The 19,909-nt window shown below is 60.5% G+C and overlaps 1 protein-coding gene across 6 annotated transcripts; it reads right to left on the bottom strand.

The window, feature by feature from the left end:
* Nucleotides 1-255: 255 nt before the first annotated feature.
* ARHGEF1 (Rho guanine nucleotide exchange factor 1) lies at nt 256-19,433 on the bottom strand. 6 transcript variants are annotated; one of them, XM_022585521.2, is made up of 30 exons: nt 19,315-19,431; nt 14,795-14,837; nt 14,616-14,699; nt 13,994-14,107; nt 11,623-11,721; nt 11,316-11,358; nt 10,860-11,106; nt 10,369-10,398; nt 9,991-10,090; nt 9,638-9,845; nt 9,264-9,401; nt 8,414-8,519; nt 7,776-7,787; nt 7,015-7,182; nt 6,599-6,744; nt 5,010-5,156; nt 4,599-4,681; nt 4,255-4,380; nt 4,036-4,150; nt 3,814-3,914; nt 3,632-3,709; nt 3,342-3,417; nt 3,091-3,258; nt 2,483-2,570; nt 2,256-2,342; nt 1,840-1,907; nt 1,663-1,749; nt 1,083-1,246; nt 898-1,000; nt 256-592 (listed from the first exon to the last, which is right to left on the bottom strand). In XM_022585521.2, the coding sequence occupies exons 2-29, from the start codon at nt 14,822-14,824 to the stop codon at nt 917-919; spliced, it is 2,997 nt and encodes a 998-aa protein (XP_022441229.2). In that variant the 5' UTR covers nt 14,825-14,837; nt 19,315-19,431; the 3' UTR covers nt 256-592; nt 898-916. The 6 variants fall into 6 exon arrangements, with proteins under 6 accessions (XP_022441229.2, XP_089758897.1, XP_022441231.2 ...); XM_089902771.1 differs by lacking the exon at nt 7,776-7,787 and having other exon boundaries at nt 9,638-9,673; nt 9,749-9,845; XM_022585523.2 differs by lacking the exon at nt 7,776-7,787.
* Between the last annotated feature and the right edge of the window lie 476 nt (nt 19,434-19,909).

The following is a 19,909-nucleotide window of genomic DNA, read 5'->3' as shown; positions in this document are numbered from 1 at the left end:
AAGAAGTGTGAGATGCAGGGCACCCAGCGTTGTCGTGCGTGACCAGTGGGCTCAGGGGTGGGAGCTGGGAGGGGTGTTGGGGGGGGCCTGGGGAGTCACTGTCAAGACACAGGGACGAATGAATGAACAACTGGAGAAAGGCAAAAGGCACAGAGGCGACGGGGTAGGACAGACGCAGGAAGTGATGCCAGACAGTTGTGGAGGATTCCAGACACCACGCCCGGGCCCTTGCCCGCCCTCACAAACACAGACCTCTCCTTAGATAATATATATTAAAAAATAAACCTCCAATTCAGGGTATAAAAACAGAGCAAAGGCACTTGGGGGTGGGGGCTGCCCCCCCACCCCGGGCAATACTGAGACGGCCCAGGAATGGGGGCCAGATGGTGCCCCCATGGAATGAAGCCCTGAGTCCCCCAAGCAGGAGGGAGAGAAGGCCGAGGCCAGTGGGAGGTTCGGGGGGCAGTGATCCCAGCTGGGCCCCCCTAGGCGTGGCCCTGGCAGCCTGGCTCCCTCTCCTCAGGCCCTTGGGGTTGGAGATGCTGCGGCAGCTGTGCAGTGGCGGGTGGCCCTCTCCTTCTTGCGAAAAGGCCTGGGGGGAGGGAGAGATGTAGGAGAAGAAGGGAGATGGAGATGGGAAGAGAGATGGAGAGAAAGAGAGAGATGGAGAGAGAAACAGACAGGGAGAAAGGGAGGGTGGGGAAGGAGCACAAAAGAGCCAGAGAAAGAGAAACTGACAGAAACGGACAGATGGAGGCAGGAGGCAGAGTGGGGAGATGCGGAAATCAAAGACAGAGGGAGAGAGACGGATGGGGCTGTGCAGTGGCGAGTGCCTGAGGTAGCCACTCTGGTCCCTCCTCTCCAGGTGGTGCCTGGCTCCCCCAGTCCCCCACTCACCTGCCTGGGGCAGGGGTCCTCAGGTACAGCCAGACTGGGGGACAGTGTTCTCCCCGAGCGGAGACAGGAGGAGTCTCAGGCGGCAAAACTCCTCCTCCACCTCCTGGTTGGGGATCCTCAATGAGAAGGGTCCCTCCACTGAGTCAGCCCCCTTCCTCCCCACCCCCCACCCCCAAGGCCACCACCTCCAGCTGTTTAATGGTCTCCTCCAGGCTGAGCAGCTCCTCCCGAATTTCCTGGGGCTGTGCTGGGCTTGGGGGGCCGCCCCCTGGGACTCCATCGCCTTCGAGCGGAGGCCCCACCCCGCTGTCTTCCTCCGAGGGAAGCAGGAGCTGCTTCAGGGACAGCACTGGACAGGGGCAAGGGGACAGAGTCAGAGGCAGGGCTCGGGCTGGGATGGGTGGGAGGTGAGGGGTGGGAAAGAGGCCAGGGGCCTGCGGGTGGGAGTGAGCTTCCGGTTGGCCAGACCTGCAGAAGGGGCTGGGGGCTGCAAAAGGGGGTGCAGAGGTGAGGCTGGGGCTAGGGTGGGGGAGGGGCGGAGGGCACCGAGGACAGAGATGGGTCCAGGGAGAGGCTAAACTGAAGGTTAAGGAAGGGACGGGGCTGCAAAAGGAAGAGGGACTTGGGGCCGCCAAGGACAGTGGTGCAGGGTCGGGCCGCGCAGGAGGTGGATTTGGTGCATTTGTTTCTGGCCGCTGGCCATATGGCAGGTTGGAAAGCACTGTTCCGGCTGGCGGCAGCCCTGCGGGGGTGGGGCTGAGCTACCTTTCTGAAGGGCCTTGGCGGCGAGCTGGCCCTCAGGGCCTGGTCTGCAGAAGGGCAGGAGGGCGCTGAAGATTCTCTCCATCCGGCCTGGGTCGGGGAGCAGGCAGGGGACTCAGATCCTGCTGGGCTTCCTGTGGACACCCCACCCCCACTCGGCACCCCTCCATCTAGGCTTACCGTCAGCCGGAGGCATCTCTCGGCCACCGTTGCCGTTCTCAGAGCTGCTGAGCAGGGGTTCACGGGTGCTGGGGGGAGCAAGTGCTGGGTGACCCCGCCACCCTGGCCCTGGTGGGCAGCAGGGGCAGGGAGACAGAGAACTAGAGGTGGGGAGGCAGGGAGGTCCGGAGACAGAGACAGAGGTCAAGGCTGGGAGACAGGGAGACAGACAGGCCCGGCTGGTGGAAGACAGAGAGGCCTGGATAGGAGACAGATGGACCGTGGTGGGGTCGGCGCACGCGTGTACACACCTTCACAGGCATGCGCGTGCACACACACACACGGACACACACGTGGAGACTGGGCTGGAGCTCAGGTTCTGGGGACACACAGGGAAGCTGCCCCCTGCCCTCCACTTGCCTCCCTGGCCCCCTCACCTGCTGGGGCTGGGCCGGTGTTTGGGTCGGGAGGTGCGGGCAGGGACCTTCAGGGATCCAGCGGTCTCAGTGATGAGGGCACACCAGCTGGCGAGACAGGGCAGCCCCTGGGCAGTCAGAGCCCCCAGACCCTGTGCCAGGACCTCCCACCCACCCCCTGTCCCCAGAGATCCGGGGGCCTGGGCCTCCTCCCCCTCCACCCGCTCTTGGAACCCAGAGCTGCTCACTTCTTCCGCTCCGACACAGTCTGGGCCACCAGCTCGTATATCTGGGCCTCCTGGTCCCAGGTAAAAATGACATAGAAGGCTTTGTGATCTGCAGGGGGAGGGAGAGGTGAGGCTCAAAGCCAGGGCCATCCCAACATGCACCTGGGGAAGGCCCCCATCATGGTGGCACCTTGTGGCTCCCACGACTCAACTCACCCCCCGCCCCGCCCCTGGTGCCTCCCTCCGGAGCCCTCCCTCACCTAATCAGGAAACAAGCTCCCAGTCTGGCTCTACCTATGAGACCCTTGGAACCACTCCCACCACCACGGCCCCTCACTGGGCTCCCAGCTCCCACCCCTGCTGCCTACAACCCCCAAGAGGCAGCCAGGGTGTCTTTTCAAAATACCAGTTAGAACTGGCTGCTCATCTGTGCAAAAACCTGGGGCAGTTCTCCATCTCACTCAGTAAAAGCCACAACCGGCCTGGGGCCCCGGCCGTGCCCAGCCCAGGGCCCCCCTCTCACAGCCTCGGCCTTGGGCTGCCAGGCCTCCCCTTGGCCAGAACGTGTGTGCCGGGCTCCTCGGAGGGCTCCTCCCCTGCCTCGGGGACCGCTGTGCCCGGGGCCTCACCAGTGGCCACCTCTCGGGTCATGGCAGAGGTGAGCCGCAGCACCGGCCGCAGCATGGTCTTGCCGTCGGGTGTGGGCGTCAGCGTCCGGCTGTGCGATTTGAGCAGCAGCCGCTCGTCCTGGCGCTGCAGCAGCAGCAGCAGGTCGTCCAGCAGCAGGACGTGGACCTCTGCAGGGGGCGAGGCCCGCGCTCAGCACGCTCACTGGACAGCCCTGCCCCGCGGCCCCCCCGCTCGCAGCCCTGGCGCTCACCCACAGCTTTGTCCTTAGTCACCCGCCACGTCAGCGGGCCCTCATGGACCAGCTTCTTCTTGGTGATATCCAGGTTCTGGAGGCAGGAAGGAGTGATGGTCAGTGAAGGTGAGGGCGGGGCAGGGGAAGGTGGGGATGACCATGGGGTCAGGAGGGGCTGCCCCGCTGGGAATGAGAAGGGCGTCAGGGTTGAGGGGCCCCTCTTGCTTCCTGGGTGTGTTATCAGAGAATCCCCAGGGCGGGGCGGAGGGGAGGAGAGGGGAGGGCAGGTGGGGCGGGGGCGGGGCCACCTTGAACTCGCTCAGCATGGGGTCGCTGCTCTGCCGCAGGTGGGACAAATCCAGGCGCCTCTGATAATCCTTGAGCCGCTGGGGCAGGGAAGGGAAGGGAGTGTCACTGCGACAAGCCAAGAGTTGGGGCCGGCCCACGGTGACCCCGACGGGGACAAGCCGGGGGTCCTGCCCAGGCTCACCAGCAGGTCCTCCATGTCGCGCACGGCTTGGTTGACGTGGTGCAGAATTTCCCTGCAGCACTCAGCCGCCAGCTCCACTTTCTCCCGTTCCGCAGGCTCTTCTGCAGGCAAGGGGGAGACCAGCCCCGGTGAACCCCAAACCCTGGAAGCTCCCAGTCCCTAGGCCAAGGTTAGAGACAAGAGAGCGGAGGCCCAGCAGCATGGGGCAGGGCCTGCGGCTACCTGTGTTCTGCCCGATGCTCTGCAGGAGCAGCGGGTACTTGGTCAGACGCTGCATCTCCGTGGGGATCATGTCCTTCAGCTGCAGGCGGCGGCACCGGGGGCGGCTCTCGGCCTCCTGCGGGGACGGCAGTGCTGAGGTGGCTCTGCTGCGGCTGGCCTTGGGGACCGGGACGCCGGCCCCCCTCCCCTGGGACCCTGGGGCCCAGACCCCTGCCTCACCTGCACAAAGGCACAGAACCGAGGCTCCTTGCGCTGTTTGGCTTTGAGCTGCTCTAAGGCAAACGACTGGCGGCTGCAGAAGCGGGAGGAGATTTTCTGGAACCAGGAGCCCTCGGTACCATCAAACTACAGCAAGATTCAGGCCAGGGAGGGTGTCTCAGGTGGGATTGGGGGGAGCGGGGCCTCACATGGGGATGGCAGCCTAGACAGGAGGACAGGTTAGGGGCCCAGACCCCTGGGTCTTAAAGGGGTTGAAAGCTTGAGACCTGGTCTCCTGGGGCCTGCATTTCAGGTCCCCAGCCAGGAGGAGGGGGCGGGGTGAGGGGAAGGGGGGGCACGCTCACCTGGGCCAGCAGCACATCCCCGATCTCCTCGATGAGGTAGCCACTGTCCTGCCTCCGCTTCATCATGCGATCAAGGAACAGGGCTGCGGGGAGCAGGGAGGAGAGGGGGCGCCGTCAGGGCCCGTGAGACCGGATGCAGAGCTGGTCGGGAGCTGGTGGCGGGCGGGCTGGGGGGTCGGGCTGCAGGTGGGTGTGTCTGATCCATGGGGCCGGTGGGCCTGTCCCTCCCTCACTCCCCACCACATGCTTGTTGATGATGTGTCCCTAGAATGTGAGCTCTGGGGTTCTGGTGCGGGGTCGTCCCCAGAGCTGGAACAGAGGCTGCCCGTGAGACCAGGCTCCAGGGTTTGTCGTTGAGGCAACGAAGGAGAGAGCTGGCAGTGGGACGTAGGGCCACAGCCCTGCACTCACAATGCACCTCGATGAGCTCGTCCAGGCTGGGGAAGATGTTCTGTAGCTCCTCCTGGGAGAAGAAGCCCCCATCCGCCATGGGCTGGTAGAAGAGGTCATATAGCACCCGGAGCATGCGCACGTGGGCCGCCTCTGTCACCAGCAGCTCTGCAGGGCCACCGGGCAGGAGGCATGGTTGGGGAGCGTGCAAACTATGGGGGGGCACTCTCAGAGGCAGGCTGGGGAATGAGGAGGGGACGGCACAGGGATGATTCTCTCTGGGTGGAGTCACGTGCCCCTGAAATAGCCACTGAGAATTCCTCAGCCCCACTGCCTTTCTGTTTTGGCTGGGGCAGCCAGACAAGGCGACCCATGGTCCCAGTTTGCCCCGCACCATGGTTTTCCCGGGACATGGGATTTTCAGTGCTAAAACTGGGACAGTCCCAGGCAAACCGAGACAAGTCGGTCTCTCCGCTGCCTGCAGCTGTGTTTTATGTCTAACCGTCCAGCAAGTTTTCTCAGGCTCAGTTTCTGGCACAATGACCCCCTCTCTGCACAGGTTGATGGCCCGAGTTCCAGGGGCCCCAAAAGTCCCCGGAGACTAAATGTACCATTTTGTGTGTTACGTATGTATATTTTTCTGGTGAGAGAAACCGCTATGTTGTCCGACGTGGTAGCCACGAGCCACACACAGCTCTTCAAATATCGCTGAATTAAAATGCAATGCAATGCAAAATTCAGTTCTTAGTTGTACTCACCACACTTTAGGCGCTCAACAGCCATTATATGGCTGGTGGTTACCATGCTGGAAAGCACAGACATTGCATGTTACCATCATTCCAGAAAGTTCTATCGGATAGTACTGCTAATGTTTTGATCAGATCCTCAGAAGGATCTGTGACCCAAAAAGCATTTATCTACTGCCCTAAAAATTCTGAATGAGAACCCTTTTTACTATTAAGTAATCTGTAAAGTAACTTCCAAATGAGCTTCCAACAGGACTGTACATTTGCCAAACTCCCCTCAACACACAAATGAGTTGAAATCACAGCACAGGATCGAAACAAAAACGAAATTCCCATCATCTGTCTGCCCAGAAGGAAGCACCGCTAACGTACTGATTATCTTCCCGAGCTTTGCCGGCTGGGAATCTTTTTGTCTCCCGAGCGCTGAAGACCAGTCATAACAGCAGCTACATCCGAATGCTCTTACCCTGGGCCCACCACTGCTGAACGTTTCACACTGATCGTCTCACCTTCATCTTTGTGACAGTCTCTTGAGGTAGCAACTATCACTGCCCACATTTCCCAAATGAGGAAACAAAGGCTCACGCTAGAAATACAATTTTATAGACCGTGTCTGGCTCCTAACATCAACACTGTCCTGCACTACAAAAAAGTCTTTGGAAATGTCACTTCAACAATGGCCGCATTCCCGTTCCATGGAATATTCAACAATTTACTTAACAAACGGTGCTCTGTCAGAAGCGGGCTGCCTTCAAGCTCTGCCCGGTGTAAGTGACACCGAGATGGACATCTCCCTGCGTCTGTCTGACTTTGCTGGAGCTGGGCTGTGTCCTCGGCCGCAGTGGCTTGGAGGGGGTGACTCACCGCTGATGACCTCCTGCCGCTTCACCTGGCTCTTGGGAAGGCTGTGCAGGGTGCCCGGGGGGACGAGCTCCCGCCAGCCGGGGGGCTCTTCTGGTTCCAGCTCTAGTCCCGATCGGCCCGGCTCCCCCTCATCTCCAGGCTCGGGGCTGTGGGACAGAGGCCTCATTAGGGCCCCAGCGCAGGGCATCCCAGAGAAGAGCCTTCAACTCTTTATAGTGTCCAACCCCATCCCCTAGGGCCGCAGACCAGCCCCCAGATCTGGAAAGAAGCCTCTTGCCCCTCTCCTGTGACCACTGGAGGCCCTCAGTGACCTCAGCATCTGATACCCAGCTCTTGGTGATTCTGGCAAAGACCCCCCACCCCGGCCTCCCTGGCTCTCCAGGCTGCCTCAGTGGATGGGGGGAGGAGTGACGTACGTGGCTCGTCGGGCAGGGCCAAGCACGGCCGTGGCGGAGCTGGGGTCCATGTCCACGTCGCTCCGGGAGCGGCCCCCACCCCGGCCCTTAGCCCCGAGGCTGCCCCGGGAAGGCCGGCGGCGGTCACTCACCCGCAGGCTCTCCGAGCGCCCCAGACGCCCCGACAGCCTGGACCCCGAGGCCAAGGACAGAGTCAGGCAGAGGCCAGGACAGAGATAAGGAGAGACCAAGACAGGGACAGAGACGGGGAGAGACCAGGACAGAGATAGACAGGGACAGGTGGGGAGAGACCAGGACAGAGACGGGGAGAGACCAAGACGGGGACAGAGACGGGGAGAGACCGGGACAGGGACAGATGGGGAGAGACCAGGACAGGGACAGAGACAGGGGGAGACCAGGACAGAGATCAAACATGCAACAGAAGAGAGGAGAGAGTCAGAAGGACCAGTGTGACTTTGGGGTGCTGGGGCAGTGAGGGGGGTGGCCAGAAGGGATACTGAAATTGGTGGAGGAGGGGATGGGAACCCAGTATGGAGCACAAAACTGGCCCCTCCCTTCCCTGAGGCAGGGGGATGGGGACAGAGGCAGGAGTTGAGGGAGGGAAGGGGGATTTCAATACTTAGCTCTTCGGCTTGAGGGTGGCGTGCCCACCCACCCCTCACAGGGGTGAAGGGGAGGGGGTGGCCCATGGGGAGAGGGGAGGGGCTGGGAGAAATGGGGGAGGGGCTAGCCCTCCCCCCACCCAGGGCCCAGGCACCCACCTCTTCCACCTTCTGGGGAGAGAGGGGCACAGGGTCAGAGGTGGACCCAGATGGAACCCAACTCACCTCCCCCACCCGCCAAAGGGTCCCCAAAGCAGCGGCACAAGGACAGGCAGGGGGCAGAGCCTGCCCCCCAACTGTGAGGGGGACAGGGCCCCCAGGCACAGAGCACAGAGGGCTGGGGGATGGAGGGAAGGGGCACTGGGAGGCAGGAGCAAGGCAGCTGGGCTGGAGGCTTAAAAGAGAAGGGGGGAAAAAAAAAGAGAGAAGGGGGAAGAGATGGAAAAGTGCAGGGCGGAGGGTGGGGGCAGAGGGAGAGGGGCCAGGAGGAGCTGAGGGGAGGGAAAGCAGAGGAAGAGGAAGTGGGAGGAAAGGAGAGAAAGAGAGGGGGGAGGGGGAGGGAGAAAATCAGTGAAAAAGGAAGGAGAGGCAGAAGAGAAGGAAAGGGGAGACGAGGAAAGACAGAGCGGAAGAAAAAGGGAGAAGACGGAAAGAGGGAGGAGCGGGGCAGAGTGGAGACGGCTTGGCTCAGGGACAGGCAGGTGCAAGTGGCAGCGCGACCCCCAACACACACCCTCCCTGCACTGCATAAGCCCGGTCCTGCGCCCGGCACCTCCCCTGCACCCAGCCCTGGGCACCTCTCCGTGTCAGCACCCTCCTCTGTGCTCTCCAGGGGTGCTGCAGGCTCCAGGCTGGCTGGGCCCTGCGGGGGCGGGTCCCCCAGCTCCGGGAGGGCGTCAACACCTGTGGGGATAATGGGGGTGGGGAAAGCAAGGCTGGCTGGAAGGTCCCTGCCACGGTGAGACCCACACCCTGGGGGCCTCCGTTCCTCTAAACCCATCCAGTGCCTGGCCGACACCAAGTGGCCGCTCTATACTTCAGTGGGAGACAGACAGATGGAAAGACCTCTGAGAACAGGGTCACGGGCAGGTGGGGCTCAGTGGGTGCAGATGCTGCAAAACTGGGGTGCCAGCCTCGCACTCGGGGAGGAGACTGGATGCCTCCACATCCATGCATTCTCCCAGCACTCAACTGGGACTTGTGGGAAGAGAATGTACCCGTTTAGAGGTGAGGGGACTGAGGTTCGAAGAGTGGGGAGTGACTTCCAAGATCTAACACAAGTCAAGCGCAGAGCCAGGGTCTGAACCCAGGCCTGGCCAAGTAGCAGTCTGAGATCCAGCGGGCTGAGAGCCACCCAAGGAGTGTGAGACCTTAAGTTCATGGAGCAGCCGGGCTCACCATCTAAGGGGGGTTGATTGGTAATGTACTCAGAGAGGGTTCTGGGAAATGAAGCCGTGGGGGCTGATGGGAAACGTAGTCCAGGGAGGTGGGGGAACCTGTCACCAGAACAGAGGTGTGAGCTTGCGAAGAAAGCCGTGGAAAGGGTAAACCGAGGGAAGGGGTGGGTTATCAATAACTCTGGTGACCAGGGGAGGGAGGGCAGAGAACCAAGGGGCTGTTTTGCTGTGGGGCCCAGGAAACTCTCACCTGGTTCCCGGTCAGGGCTGTCCCCAGACAGAGGGTGCAGAGAAACTCCGGGGGTGTCCTGCCCAGGGGCTCCGACATTCCGGTCCCGGGAGGGCACCCCCAAACCTCCCTTACGTTCTGTAAGGCCTGGCTTCTCACCTGGGGAGGCAGTGAAGGACAAAGGGGAATATGAGACTCCAGCGACTCTAATTCACAAAGGCCTGGGGATCCAAGATGCTGGCTCTGCCCCATCCTCCCCATCACCCAGGAGACCCCTACTCCACCCTCAGAGCCAGGAGTCCCAGCCCCTCGCCCCTCCTCCCTCAGACCTAGTAGGTCCCCTGCCCTTCTCTCTCAGGTCCCCAGGATGGATGCTCTAGCTTCAGGACTATTACCATCAGCCTCAACTTTGAGGTGTCGAAAATCTGGGGCTGAAACGAGAGATGGGACCATGAGGTGGGGGCAGCATGGGGAAGTCGGGGCGGGGCTGAGGCTGGGCACCTCACCCTGGGGCTCTCCCCGGTTCCAGCGGGCGGCATCCAGGAAGCTGCTCAGTCCTTTCTTGGTCTTGGTCGGCTCTTCTGACCGCCGGTTCCCCATCACCTATGGAAGGTGGGGGGAGGAGGGGGCTGGGCATTTCTGGGCCGATGCCAACAAAGAGGGATCAGACCCCAGCGGTGCAGAGTCTCGAGGCTACCTGGGGGTCTCTGGGGAGGTAAGGGCCAGGTTTGGGCGCTCAGGGAAGCACCTTTTTCCGGAAGAAATTCCTCCCCGACTTCTTGTCTCCACTCTTGGTCCGCACCCCGAGGTGGCGCATGTACAGGGTGATGGCACTGACCACAGCAGCACTGTGGGGAGGGGACGGTGAGGGCACACAGACACACACACTGCCACGCGCACTCCCACGGATGCAGGTACCCTGCTACCCTCACAGCTCCCCCTCTGTTCGCTTCCCACACCAGCCCCATGACCACTTCCTGCTGAGTATCTGAGGAAATGGGGGAGAGAGAGGGTTTTAGAGGATGCAGCCAGAGGTGTTGCCCAACGCCCAGGCCCCTAGGCGGCAGGCCCTCCTCCCTCGGGCCCAGAAAACCAAACTCCCCGCCAGCCTCTCTCCTTCCATCACCTCTTTTCCTCATCGTTAGAGATGGTGTGTCTGTAAGAAGAAGAAAGAAGTTTGTAACAAATTTGCTAAGCCTGGGGTCCCTGACCACCCAGCACAATTGTCCAGGTTCCTGTCCCCTCCAAAGTTGGCACAGGGAGAGAGGAGAGGCAGACGGGGGCGGGGGGGGGGGGCTGCTGCTGACACATCTGCGAAGGACAATCACTGAAGGCCAGACTCTCACCCGGGGTCGTGAGAGTTGCAAGGACAGGACCCAAAGCCCAGGCCTGAATGCAAGACCGTGGACAAGACCCGGAAACTAGGAGGGACCCCAAAGCTGGGAAGGGAAGATGCAAAACCAGATGGACTAAAATGCCAGGGCTGGGCCCCAGAAGTCAGGGGAGGAACGCAAACGCTGGGAAATAAACGCGGCAGCTGCAGAGGGAGCCTGGAAGCGGAAGGAGCGGGGCAGCAGAGGGCGCCCTCTGGGCTGCGGAGGGGCTGGCCCCACTCACTGCATGTCCTCCAGGTGGGTCAGCTGCCGCTCGGCCAGGTGCCGCTCCCGGGCCTCATAGGTGGCGCGGTCCCGCCCAACCCAGGCCCCCAGCTGGATCAGCTCCTGCTCCCAGGGTGTCATGCCCATGAGCTTCTTGGAGCGGAAGTCCTCCAGCTGCCGGCTGACGGCTGCCTGCTGGGTCTGCACCACCTCCTGCACGAAATGCCGCTGGACGTCCTCGGAGAGGAGGTCGGGCCGCGTGCGGTCTGCAGGGACAGCGGCCAGTTCCAGGGGCTGTGACTCCCCGCCCACCCTTCGACTCTGACAGCTATGCTTCCTTGGGCTGTGGGGGCCATGAAGAAGGAAGGACAATCCCCTGTCCTGGGAGCATGAGAGTGTGGCCTCCCTCCTGGGGGTCTCCTGGTCCCTGCTAGAGAACACTTCCTCATCCCCAAATCCCCTCTCCTCTCCTTACCAAGTTCAAAGGCCACGGTGGGAGGGACCGACACCCGCAGAATCTGCTCGGGGAGAGAATGGAGTGAAGGGGAGGACTCGGCAGTGAAGGGGGCAGTGTTGGGATCAGTGGGATGGCAGCCCAAGTACCAGTGGGTATGATGCTCTGAGGGGAGGGAGCAGTGGAGGGGGGGTCAGGCTGGCACAGGGTCTCCCCAGACCAGGCCGCCCTTCACGTTGCCCTCAGCAGGCTGGAGGTTGGGAGGAGCAGGCTGGCTGTCCAGGGTGAAGGGGATGGGGGATGGGGCCCCCTCGAAGGTGTCTCTCACCGCACACTTATCCAGGAAGCTGTGGCAGAAGTCGCCGAAGGCCTTCTTGGCCTCCTTGGGGCCCAGTGAGCCCAGCATGTCCGCGTGCAGGCAGCAGAGCTGGGGGAGACAAAGCATGACCCATCCTCCTCCCACCCCACCCAAACCGCACTGCCCCCTGGAACGCCTCAGGGCGCAAACCCTCTGCGAAGTGCTCCCTGACGTCCCCCATCCCCGTACCAGGCCCCCGCCTGCCTCCCCAGGCCACCACGGCTTTCGTTCATTTTCTCTCCTGTGAAATGGTTCTTTGGTCTGTCTTCTCTCTGCTGCTGCTGCTACTAACGCCTCCCCCAGCTACAGTAAGCGGGCTTGGTGTGTACCTGACGCTGTGCAAACTCTTTAGCCACATTAACCTGTTTAGTCATGGGGAGGACTACCGTCATCCCATTTTACAGATGAGAAAACAGCTAGTAAGTGACGAAGTTGGGACTGGATCTCAGGCAGCCTGTCTCTACTGCTCCCCATTGCCTAGCAATACCGTGAGTTACTTGAGGGCGTGTGTGTGTGTGTGTGTGTGTGTGTGTCTGTGGCAGGGGGTACGTTCTGATTCATCTGTGTCCCAGACAGGGCCTAGTACACAGCAGCACTGAGCACATAAGCAGGAGGACAAGGGCACTCACTCACTCACTCACTCATCAAGCACGCCTTGAGGTCGCCTACGTGGCAGCCCTATGCTGGGTGACACTGGCAATGCTGTGGGGCCTCCAACCTGTCCTGGCTCCTGGGGGACTGTCATCAGGTAAGGGACATGGTCTCAGTGTGCTAAGGACTCGCCCCAGTAATCTATGCCTGCCCCCTCCCCACACCCCCATAAAGCAAAACTCCATCAGAGGCCAACAGGAAGCAGCCCAAGGGACCACGACTATCTCCCGGCCCCTCCCCCAGCCAAGGAGGTTAGGAAACAGCGTGAGGACAAATCTCAAAATGCCGAAGGCCATCTGGGTCACCTGAGCCGAACCTCTTGCCCTGGCCAGGCCTCAGTTTCCACATCTGTAAAGGGACACGGCAGGGCTTCCCTGGTGGCGCAATGGTTGAGAATCTGCCTGCTCATGCAGGGGACACGGGTTCAAGCCCTGGTCTGGGAGGATCCCACATGCCGTGGAGCAACTAGGCCCGTGAGCCACAACTACTGAGCCTGCGCGTCTGGAGCCTGGGCTCCACAACAAGAGAGGCCGCGATAGTGAGAGGCCCGCGCACCGCGATGAAGAGTGGCCCCCGCTTGCCACAACTAGAGAAAGCCCTCGCGCAGAAACGAAGACCCAACACGGCGAAAATAAATAAATAGCTCACTAAACTCCTACCCCCAACATCTTCTTTTAAAAAAAAAAAAAGGGACAGAGCAGTCAGCACAATCCCTGGGCTAAATTCCAGGAGTTCAAGTTCTAGAAACCCTCAGGCTCGGCAGGGGGACTCCCTTGCCCAGAGGGCCAGAGCCTCCATGCACGGGGGCGGCGGGGGGGGGGGCAGCCACTTTTCTGGCGATTTCCTGATTGCCTGCCAGCTTCTGAAGCTGTGGTGTCAGTCGATACACTCTTCTCTCTGCACCCCCCAGGCCTCCCTCCCTGCCACTTCCATCAGTCTCCTTGTTTTCTGGAGGGATCTACCACGCATTTCCAGTACAGAGCAGTGCCCTAGGCTAAGCCCAGCTCCCAGCCTGCGCTGGGCTGCACGGGGTCTTCTTGGGACGGGACCCTGGTCCACAGAGCCCCCTCCAGCCAGTGTTGTGGCTTCTCCCTCCCCAAGCCACCTGCTGGGTTCTCTAGACTCTGCAGGTGTCTCCCAGATGGCATGGCTCTGCATGCACACCTCCCCGGTATTTTCTGCCCTATAACAAGTTTTCCGGGTCATCCGTTACACTCCCTCTGCTTCGTGGGCTGCTTGTAGCAGTTTCCTTGTTTCTGGACCAGAGCCTACTGTGCCGCCTAGACCCGAGGAGGCTAACGGTTTTCTCCCAACCACCAGCTCTGAAGGACTGACTGGCGGCACGTGCAGAGAATTTGATTTCCAGAGTCTGTGAAAAGGCGCTGTCACTGATGGGTGATGCTGCCGTGGGCACGGAAGGGGGCCGGGGACATGGTTTCCGCCAGGCTGCTGGATTCTCCGTTGCTCTCCGAGACTCTGCCATGCCCACTCTCCCGGGCTGCGCCCACTGCTCACAAATTTACACGGGGCACCAGCAACCTTGTCTGCATCCTGTGGTGGGCTTCTTGGCTCTCAAGCTGTGCGCTCTGGATCCCGCCTGGCTCATCCTCGCTGGTCTAACGCACTGAGCACTGCGGCTGGTCCCAGCCCCGCCCCGCCCCGCCCCGCGCCTGCCCAGCCCCGCCCTCACCAGGGGTCCTGGCTCGAACTGCATGGCCACGTGCTGCAGGAGGGCCATGAGGTGGGCCGGGCGCCGCTTCACCTGATCCAGGCTCTGGAACTGGTTGTTTTGCTCCTCGGGGTTCTGGGGGTGGGGATGGGAGTGAGACAGTGGGGAGCAGAGGAGGGGTTTGGGGCTTGACCCCCCCTCTTCCCTGGCACTTCCCGATGGATCCAAGCTGGCAGGTGGGGTGCTCATGGTGTCTCTGCTGTGATGGTGGCAAGTCAGGGGTTGGGGAGAATGGATGAGATTTAATGTTACAATGGTGGGTGAAGAGGACAGAAATCAGGAGAGATGGAATGAGGATCTGTGCTGTAATTAGGGGGCGGGGGCAGTGATAAAAACTGGGGTTAAACAGGGTGAGAGACTGTGCTGTAATGGGGGGGGCATTGAGGATGGGGTGAGGGGATGAGGAAGGAGGTACCAGGAAGATTAAAGAAAGAGAGATGGGCAGTGAGAGGAGGCCGAGTGACAGCATCTGAAGACAGAGAACAGGACCCAAGGTGGGAGAGGGGACACTGAGGTTGGGACTTGAGGGCTGGGGCCCCAGGGAGCCTGGGACAGAAGCTTTCCCACCCCACCTCCCTCTCACCGTCTTCAGCTCATTCTCAAAATCCTCATCCTCAGCCCCGATGATGCTGATGGGCACCGGGCCAGGCCGGGGGGGCCCTGGGGCCTGTGGCAGGGGAGGGATGGCTTCAGCCCACACTGCTCCCCACCGCACAGCCCCCCAGTCCCCTCACCCCCCGGCTCTCTCCGCTCTCCACTCACCGCCCCTCGGGCGACGTCTTCGGCCTCCATGGGCTCTGCAGGGCTGGGGGAAGAGGAGGGGCCGCGGTTAGAGGGGTGGCAGAGGGCGGCCCAGGGCGGTTACTCACAGATTCCTGGCCCAGGTGCCAAGGTGAGTAAACAGCCTCCGCCCCCATTGCGGCCTCCACAGCTCAATGGGGCCTCTGTGTGGCGACAAAGAGCCCTTCAGAGGCCAGCCAGGGCAGGGAGCCCAAGGACAGGGAGCCTTGTGGGTCGGGGTGGGGGGTGGGGGGGAAGCTGGAGGCCAGGAGCCTGGGGCCGTGAGAGAGCTGCGGCCGTGAGAGCCTGCGATTTCGGGTCCCCGATGGACGAGGGGCTGGGGGCTGGGTCCTGAGGAGGCAGGGCCGGCGGGCGGGCAGAGGTGGAAAGGCTAAAGGGGAGCTGGGAGGGAGGTAACTGGGGCCTGGGGGCTCTGCTCTGCCCTGTGACAGACTTGGGGCAGGATGCTGCCTCTGAACCCACCAGCCCTGCTTCCTGTGACAGGAAGTCACAATGGCAAATCCCCCAACCCCCAACTCCCTCCACACGAGAAAACCAAACTGTGAACCCTCCTCCCTCAGGACCAAGAGTCCTCAACCCCACTTCTTCCCCTTAGGGACCTGGCATCTTTCCGGCTTCCATCCCAGAAAACAAGGGACGGTCCTCAGAGAGCTCATCCCAAGGGGTGTCCATCTCTCTCACCCTATGTCCACCTGTCCGGTCTGTCTGTGTGTCTGCCGGCTCGCCTCTCCCCAGCTGCCTCTCCACTGAATCTGCCTCATGCCTTTGACTCTCTTCTCCCTGTGTCTTCATTTTCTCTCGCCTTTCCTTCAGACCTGTCTCATTTTCCCACTGTCCCTGCCTCCCCTCCGCTAGGCCCCACCCCTGCTTCTCTTGCTACCTGTCTTTCCCCTCAGCCTCTGCCTGTCTCCCCACATCTGGTTCCTGCAGCCACTGTCCCCGCACCTGTCTGCGTCACTGTCTCATTTGCTGTCTCTCGTCTCTCTCCCTCCCATCTCTCGCTGTCTCTCCCATCTTGTCTCCCTTAGAATCTCCACTTCTCCCCGCGTCTTCCCACTGACATCTTCTGTGCCCTTAATTAGTCTGACTAATGCCACTCGAGCCCGTGTCAGGTGGGAAGGCGCTGTGGAAACAGGGGTGGGGTGGACCAGTGCGGGGGGGGGGGTTCTCCCCACAGCCCAAAGCTATTTATAACCCTAGCCGCTGGAGACCCACCCTTCTCCCTCTTCCACAGGCCTCCTCCCCAGCACTCAGTAAATAGCAGCTGGGACTTTGATTATGATCATTAAACAATGATGCTTTCTGGAGTGTCCAAATGCCATCCTATGGGTCCACCCAAGCAGGCCTCATTTTTATTCTTTTCCATAAAGTGTATTTGTTCAACATCCAAGCTTGGGTGACTTAAGATCTGAGCATTGTTAAACGTTCACATAAATAAATTTGCAAAACAAGGCAGAAAAATAATAGTAATTTATTATGAGAGCTGAACTTACACCACACTCACAGCGTGCTAGGCACTGCTCTAAGGGCTTCTCACAGAGCAAGTCACCGAACCCTCAAAACCACAAGCACCCCCATGCTACTATTACTCCCATCCGAGATAGAAAACCTTCACTGGGGACTTCCCTGGTGGTCCAGCGGTTAAGACTCCGTGCTCCCAATGCAGGGGGCCTGGGTTCGATCCCTGGTCAGGGAACTAGATCCCGCATGCTGCAACTAAGACCTGGCACAGCCAAATAAATAAATATTTAAAAAAAAAAGAAAGAAAGAAAGAAAAAGAAAACCTTCACCAGGCCATCAGCTGCAACTTCTGGGCTGGAAAGCATGACCATGGACATGGAGGGTCCCTGCTCATCCCACTCAGGGGTGGAAAAGTTTGACAGAGGCAGGGAAGATTCCAAAAGGGCAAAGGTGAGGACACACACGTTATCTGAGCAAATGCTTACGTGCCAGGCAGGCCCCGGAACATGTATTTGATGTGTATTATCTCTTTTATTCCTCATCACGATGATAGGAAATAATAGTTAACAGTTAATGTACACTAAGTGCCATTAAATACGTGCCAGGAACAGTATTAATGCTTGATAGATATTAACTCAATCCTTTCAGTGACCCTGTGAAATCAGTCTTCTTCTTCTTATCCCCATCTTACAGAGGAGGAAACTGCAACACAGCTCATAAGAGGCAGAGCCAGGATTCTGACCCAGGCAGTCTGGCTCCAGAATTTATGCATTTAACTCCCAGAATGTGCGGCTTTGGAGCATGGGGAATCCCCACCCCGAACTTAGGAAACTGAAATCTGAACCAAAGCTGAGACACATCAGGTTTCCCTATGGTGTCTGGGAGTCAGGGGTATGTGGGCACTGTGGCCTGGGCAGGAGTACAGATTGGACTCAGCTGCCCCACAGAGGCCTGGGGCTCAGAGAGGATTGGGGAGGGGGGTGGTTGCTTAGAAGATGGGGCGTGGTCCCACAAAGGCTAGAGAATGATGGGTCAGATGGATCTAAAGGCAACTGACAAGCCCTGGGGTCCAGCAGAGGGGGTGCTATGTGCATGGGGCTGTGGAGATGAGGGCAGGTTCAGAAGGTCCTTAAGGGTGGGGGTCCTAGAGCAAAGCGGGCATGTGTGAGGACTACATGGGTGCCTGGGTTCTGTGCAGGGTTCAGGGTCTATAAGATATTGAGTGGATGAGCCTGGTCTCCAACCTATAAGATATTGAGTGGATGAACCTCTAGGAGCCTTAAAGAACCTAAAACACTGAGGAGTCAAGGTGAGCCCTTGGAATGCATAAGGACCCAGATTCTATCTGACATATGATGGGTCTACAAGGATCCTTGGATCACACAGGATCATAAGTCCTTAAGGGGAAGAAGCCAGTTTACGGGATCTCTGGAGACTTAAAAGGGGACCGGAATTCTATAGGGGAGTGTGGTGGTCCCCGAGACCCAGGATCTACAGGGCCCCGGATTCTAGCGGATGCTATTGATCCATGGAAACCCCACATTCTGTAAGGAGCCGGACCTCCATGGGGCGGGGCGGGGGGGGCAGCAGGAACCTGGAGGGTCTGTAGGACCTTGTAATTTACATGGAGCGTGGCGGGTCTACACGAGCCCCAATCATATGTAGGACGTGGCGGGTGTACACGGCCCCAAATCCTACAGGGAACGTGGCAATGTGCATGGTCAGGGATGCTGGGGAGGACGTGTGGAGTCAGGGTGTGACGCCCGCCGGGGGCCGCGTCCCTCACCTGCTCCGGGTCGGAGGAGAAGTACCGCTGCTGCCAGAACCGAAGCCTCCGCGCGCCGGCTCTGGGCTCCCCAACCCCCGCCTCCGAGTCGCTCTAGCCACCCCAGAGTCCACCTTTGCTTCCAGCTCCACTCCTCCCGCCAGCCGCTCTAGCCCGCTCCTGCCAGGCTCCAGCCCAGGAGACTCTATTCCTCCTGTCGGCCGCTCTAGCTCTCCACTGAGCCACGCTGGCCAGATAGGGCCGCTCTGGCCTGACTTGGAGGGCTGGCGTTTCCGTATCTCGACTGCCCCCGTCACTCTCCTGGGCCCCGCCCCCTGCCCCCTGCCCCCCCGCCCCCCGCCCCCAGGCCAGAGGTGGGGATGGTTACAGCCCCCAGACCAGTGCTCAATCCGAGAACACCGAGTCGCCCCGGCCCTTCGCCCCTAGACTGGGATCCCTACCCTATCTTTCCGCCCTAACTTGGGACCGTTTGAATTCCCAACGCTCGTACATTAATTCTCCCCGCACTGCCCCCCACCCCGCCTCACACTTTCCGCTGGGGCCGCAAAGCAAAAATCCTGGGTTTGAGCATACCTTCCCATCTGACATGCAGTGGAACCTGGAAAAAGTAATTAACTCTCCCTGGGCCTCAGTCTTCCCATCTGTACAATGGGAAAAGATCCCCAGTTCTGTGCCCCTGCAACCCATCTCCCAGTGTATAACTCATGACCCAGAAAAAGACCTTTCCAAAAAATGCTTTCAAACGCGTTCTGCAACTTTCAGCTTCACAACGGCCTATGACCCCGTTATTGTCGTTTTTCCTTTTGGGTGGCTCTAAAGCATGCGGGGTTGGAGGACGGCGCTTAGCTGAAAGCACCTGCGAGTTCAAATCCCAACTCCACTCAGTCTCACGATGTATGTGACCTGGGACGAGTCGGTTTTACTCCCTGGGCCTCAGTTTCCCCACCTGTGCAATGGGAGTGATCATCCGTCCTCCGCCAGACAGTTGGGAAGCCTTGACCCCCGGCTCGCAGCCCTCATCTCACCTACTGGGCACTGAACAAGTATTAGTTCTCCTCTCTTTGTCCCCTTTGACAGATGGAAAAACTGAGGCCCAGGGAGGGGCGCCTGCTGGCTCAGCGGGGCCGGGAGGAGGCCCCTTCACTGCCGGCAGCGCCCAGCCCCCTCCCTCCTCCTCCCCACTTCCCCTAGCAGCCGAGGGGAGAGAGGCCGGGCGGGGCCAGGGACGGTGTACCTGGTGTCCGCGCGGGGAGGTGACCGGCGGGGCGCCCGAGGTCGGGCTCGGCGATCCCGGGCCCGGTGTCCCGGCTCCCGCTTCCTGGCTCTGGCGGGGCAGGAAGTTGGGGCGTTTTTCCGGAGGCCCCCGCCCCGCCGCCCCTCCCCGCTTCCTGCCCGCGCCCCGGGCCCGCCCGGCACCTCCGCCTCCTTCCGCCTCTCGCCGCCAGCCGCGCCCCTCTTTTCCCCGCTCCGCCCGGGACCCGCCCGACCTCTGCCGGCTTAGTCCGCCTGCCCGTCCGCAGGGCGCGGGTTTCACCTTTCTCATTTTTGTCTGGCGTCGGCCATCACCTCCCTGGCGAGGCGGGGGGCCCTGCGTCCGCCTCAGTCTGCGCAGCAGCCGCCCCTGCTTTCCGTCTCTGTGTGTCTCTTGGTCTTCCTCTCTTTTTTTTTTGCCTCTGTGTGTTTCTGTCCGTGTTCCTCTCTTTGTGTCTGTCTCTCTTTTTCCGTTGAGGTCTTTCCCTCCCGCTCCCAGGCCCCTGCTTCTCCCCGTTGTCTTTTCAACTCTTTGTCACTTTCTTCCTCAGAGCCTTCTCTCCCCATCTCTGGGTCTG

Source organism: Delphinapterus leucas, chromosome 20 (assembly GCF_059928025.1).
Source record: "Delphinapterus leucas isolate spDelLeu-1000000601 "Yukka" chromosome 20, BTC_Dleu_Yukka2, whole genome shotgun sequence".
NCBI classification, from domain to species: Eukaryota; Metazoa; Chordata; class Mammalia; order Artiodactyla; family Monodontidae; genus Delphinapterus; species Delphinapterus leucas.
Note: the sequence above shows the minus strand (reverse complement) of the source record. Positions and strands in the feature narration are given on the sequence as shown.

What these genes read in the sequence shown, in the direction of transcription:
- ARHGEF1 (XM_022585521.2), bottom strand. Translation starts at nt 14,824, where the DNA reads ATGGAGGCCGAAGACGTCGCCCGAGGGGCG. An exon ending in AAGACGTCGCCCGAGGGGCG is followed by an intron (nt 14,700 to 14,794) that starts GTGAGTGGAGAG and finishes CCCCTGCCACAG; the next exon opens with GCCCCAGGGCCCCCCCGGCC. An exon ending in TCTAACGATGAGGAAAAGAG is followed by an intron (nt 10,091 to 10,368) that starts GTGATGGAAGGA and finishes CCCTCCCCACAG; the next exon opens with TGCTGCTGTGGTCAGTGCCA.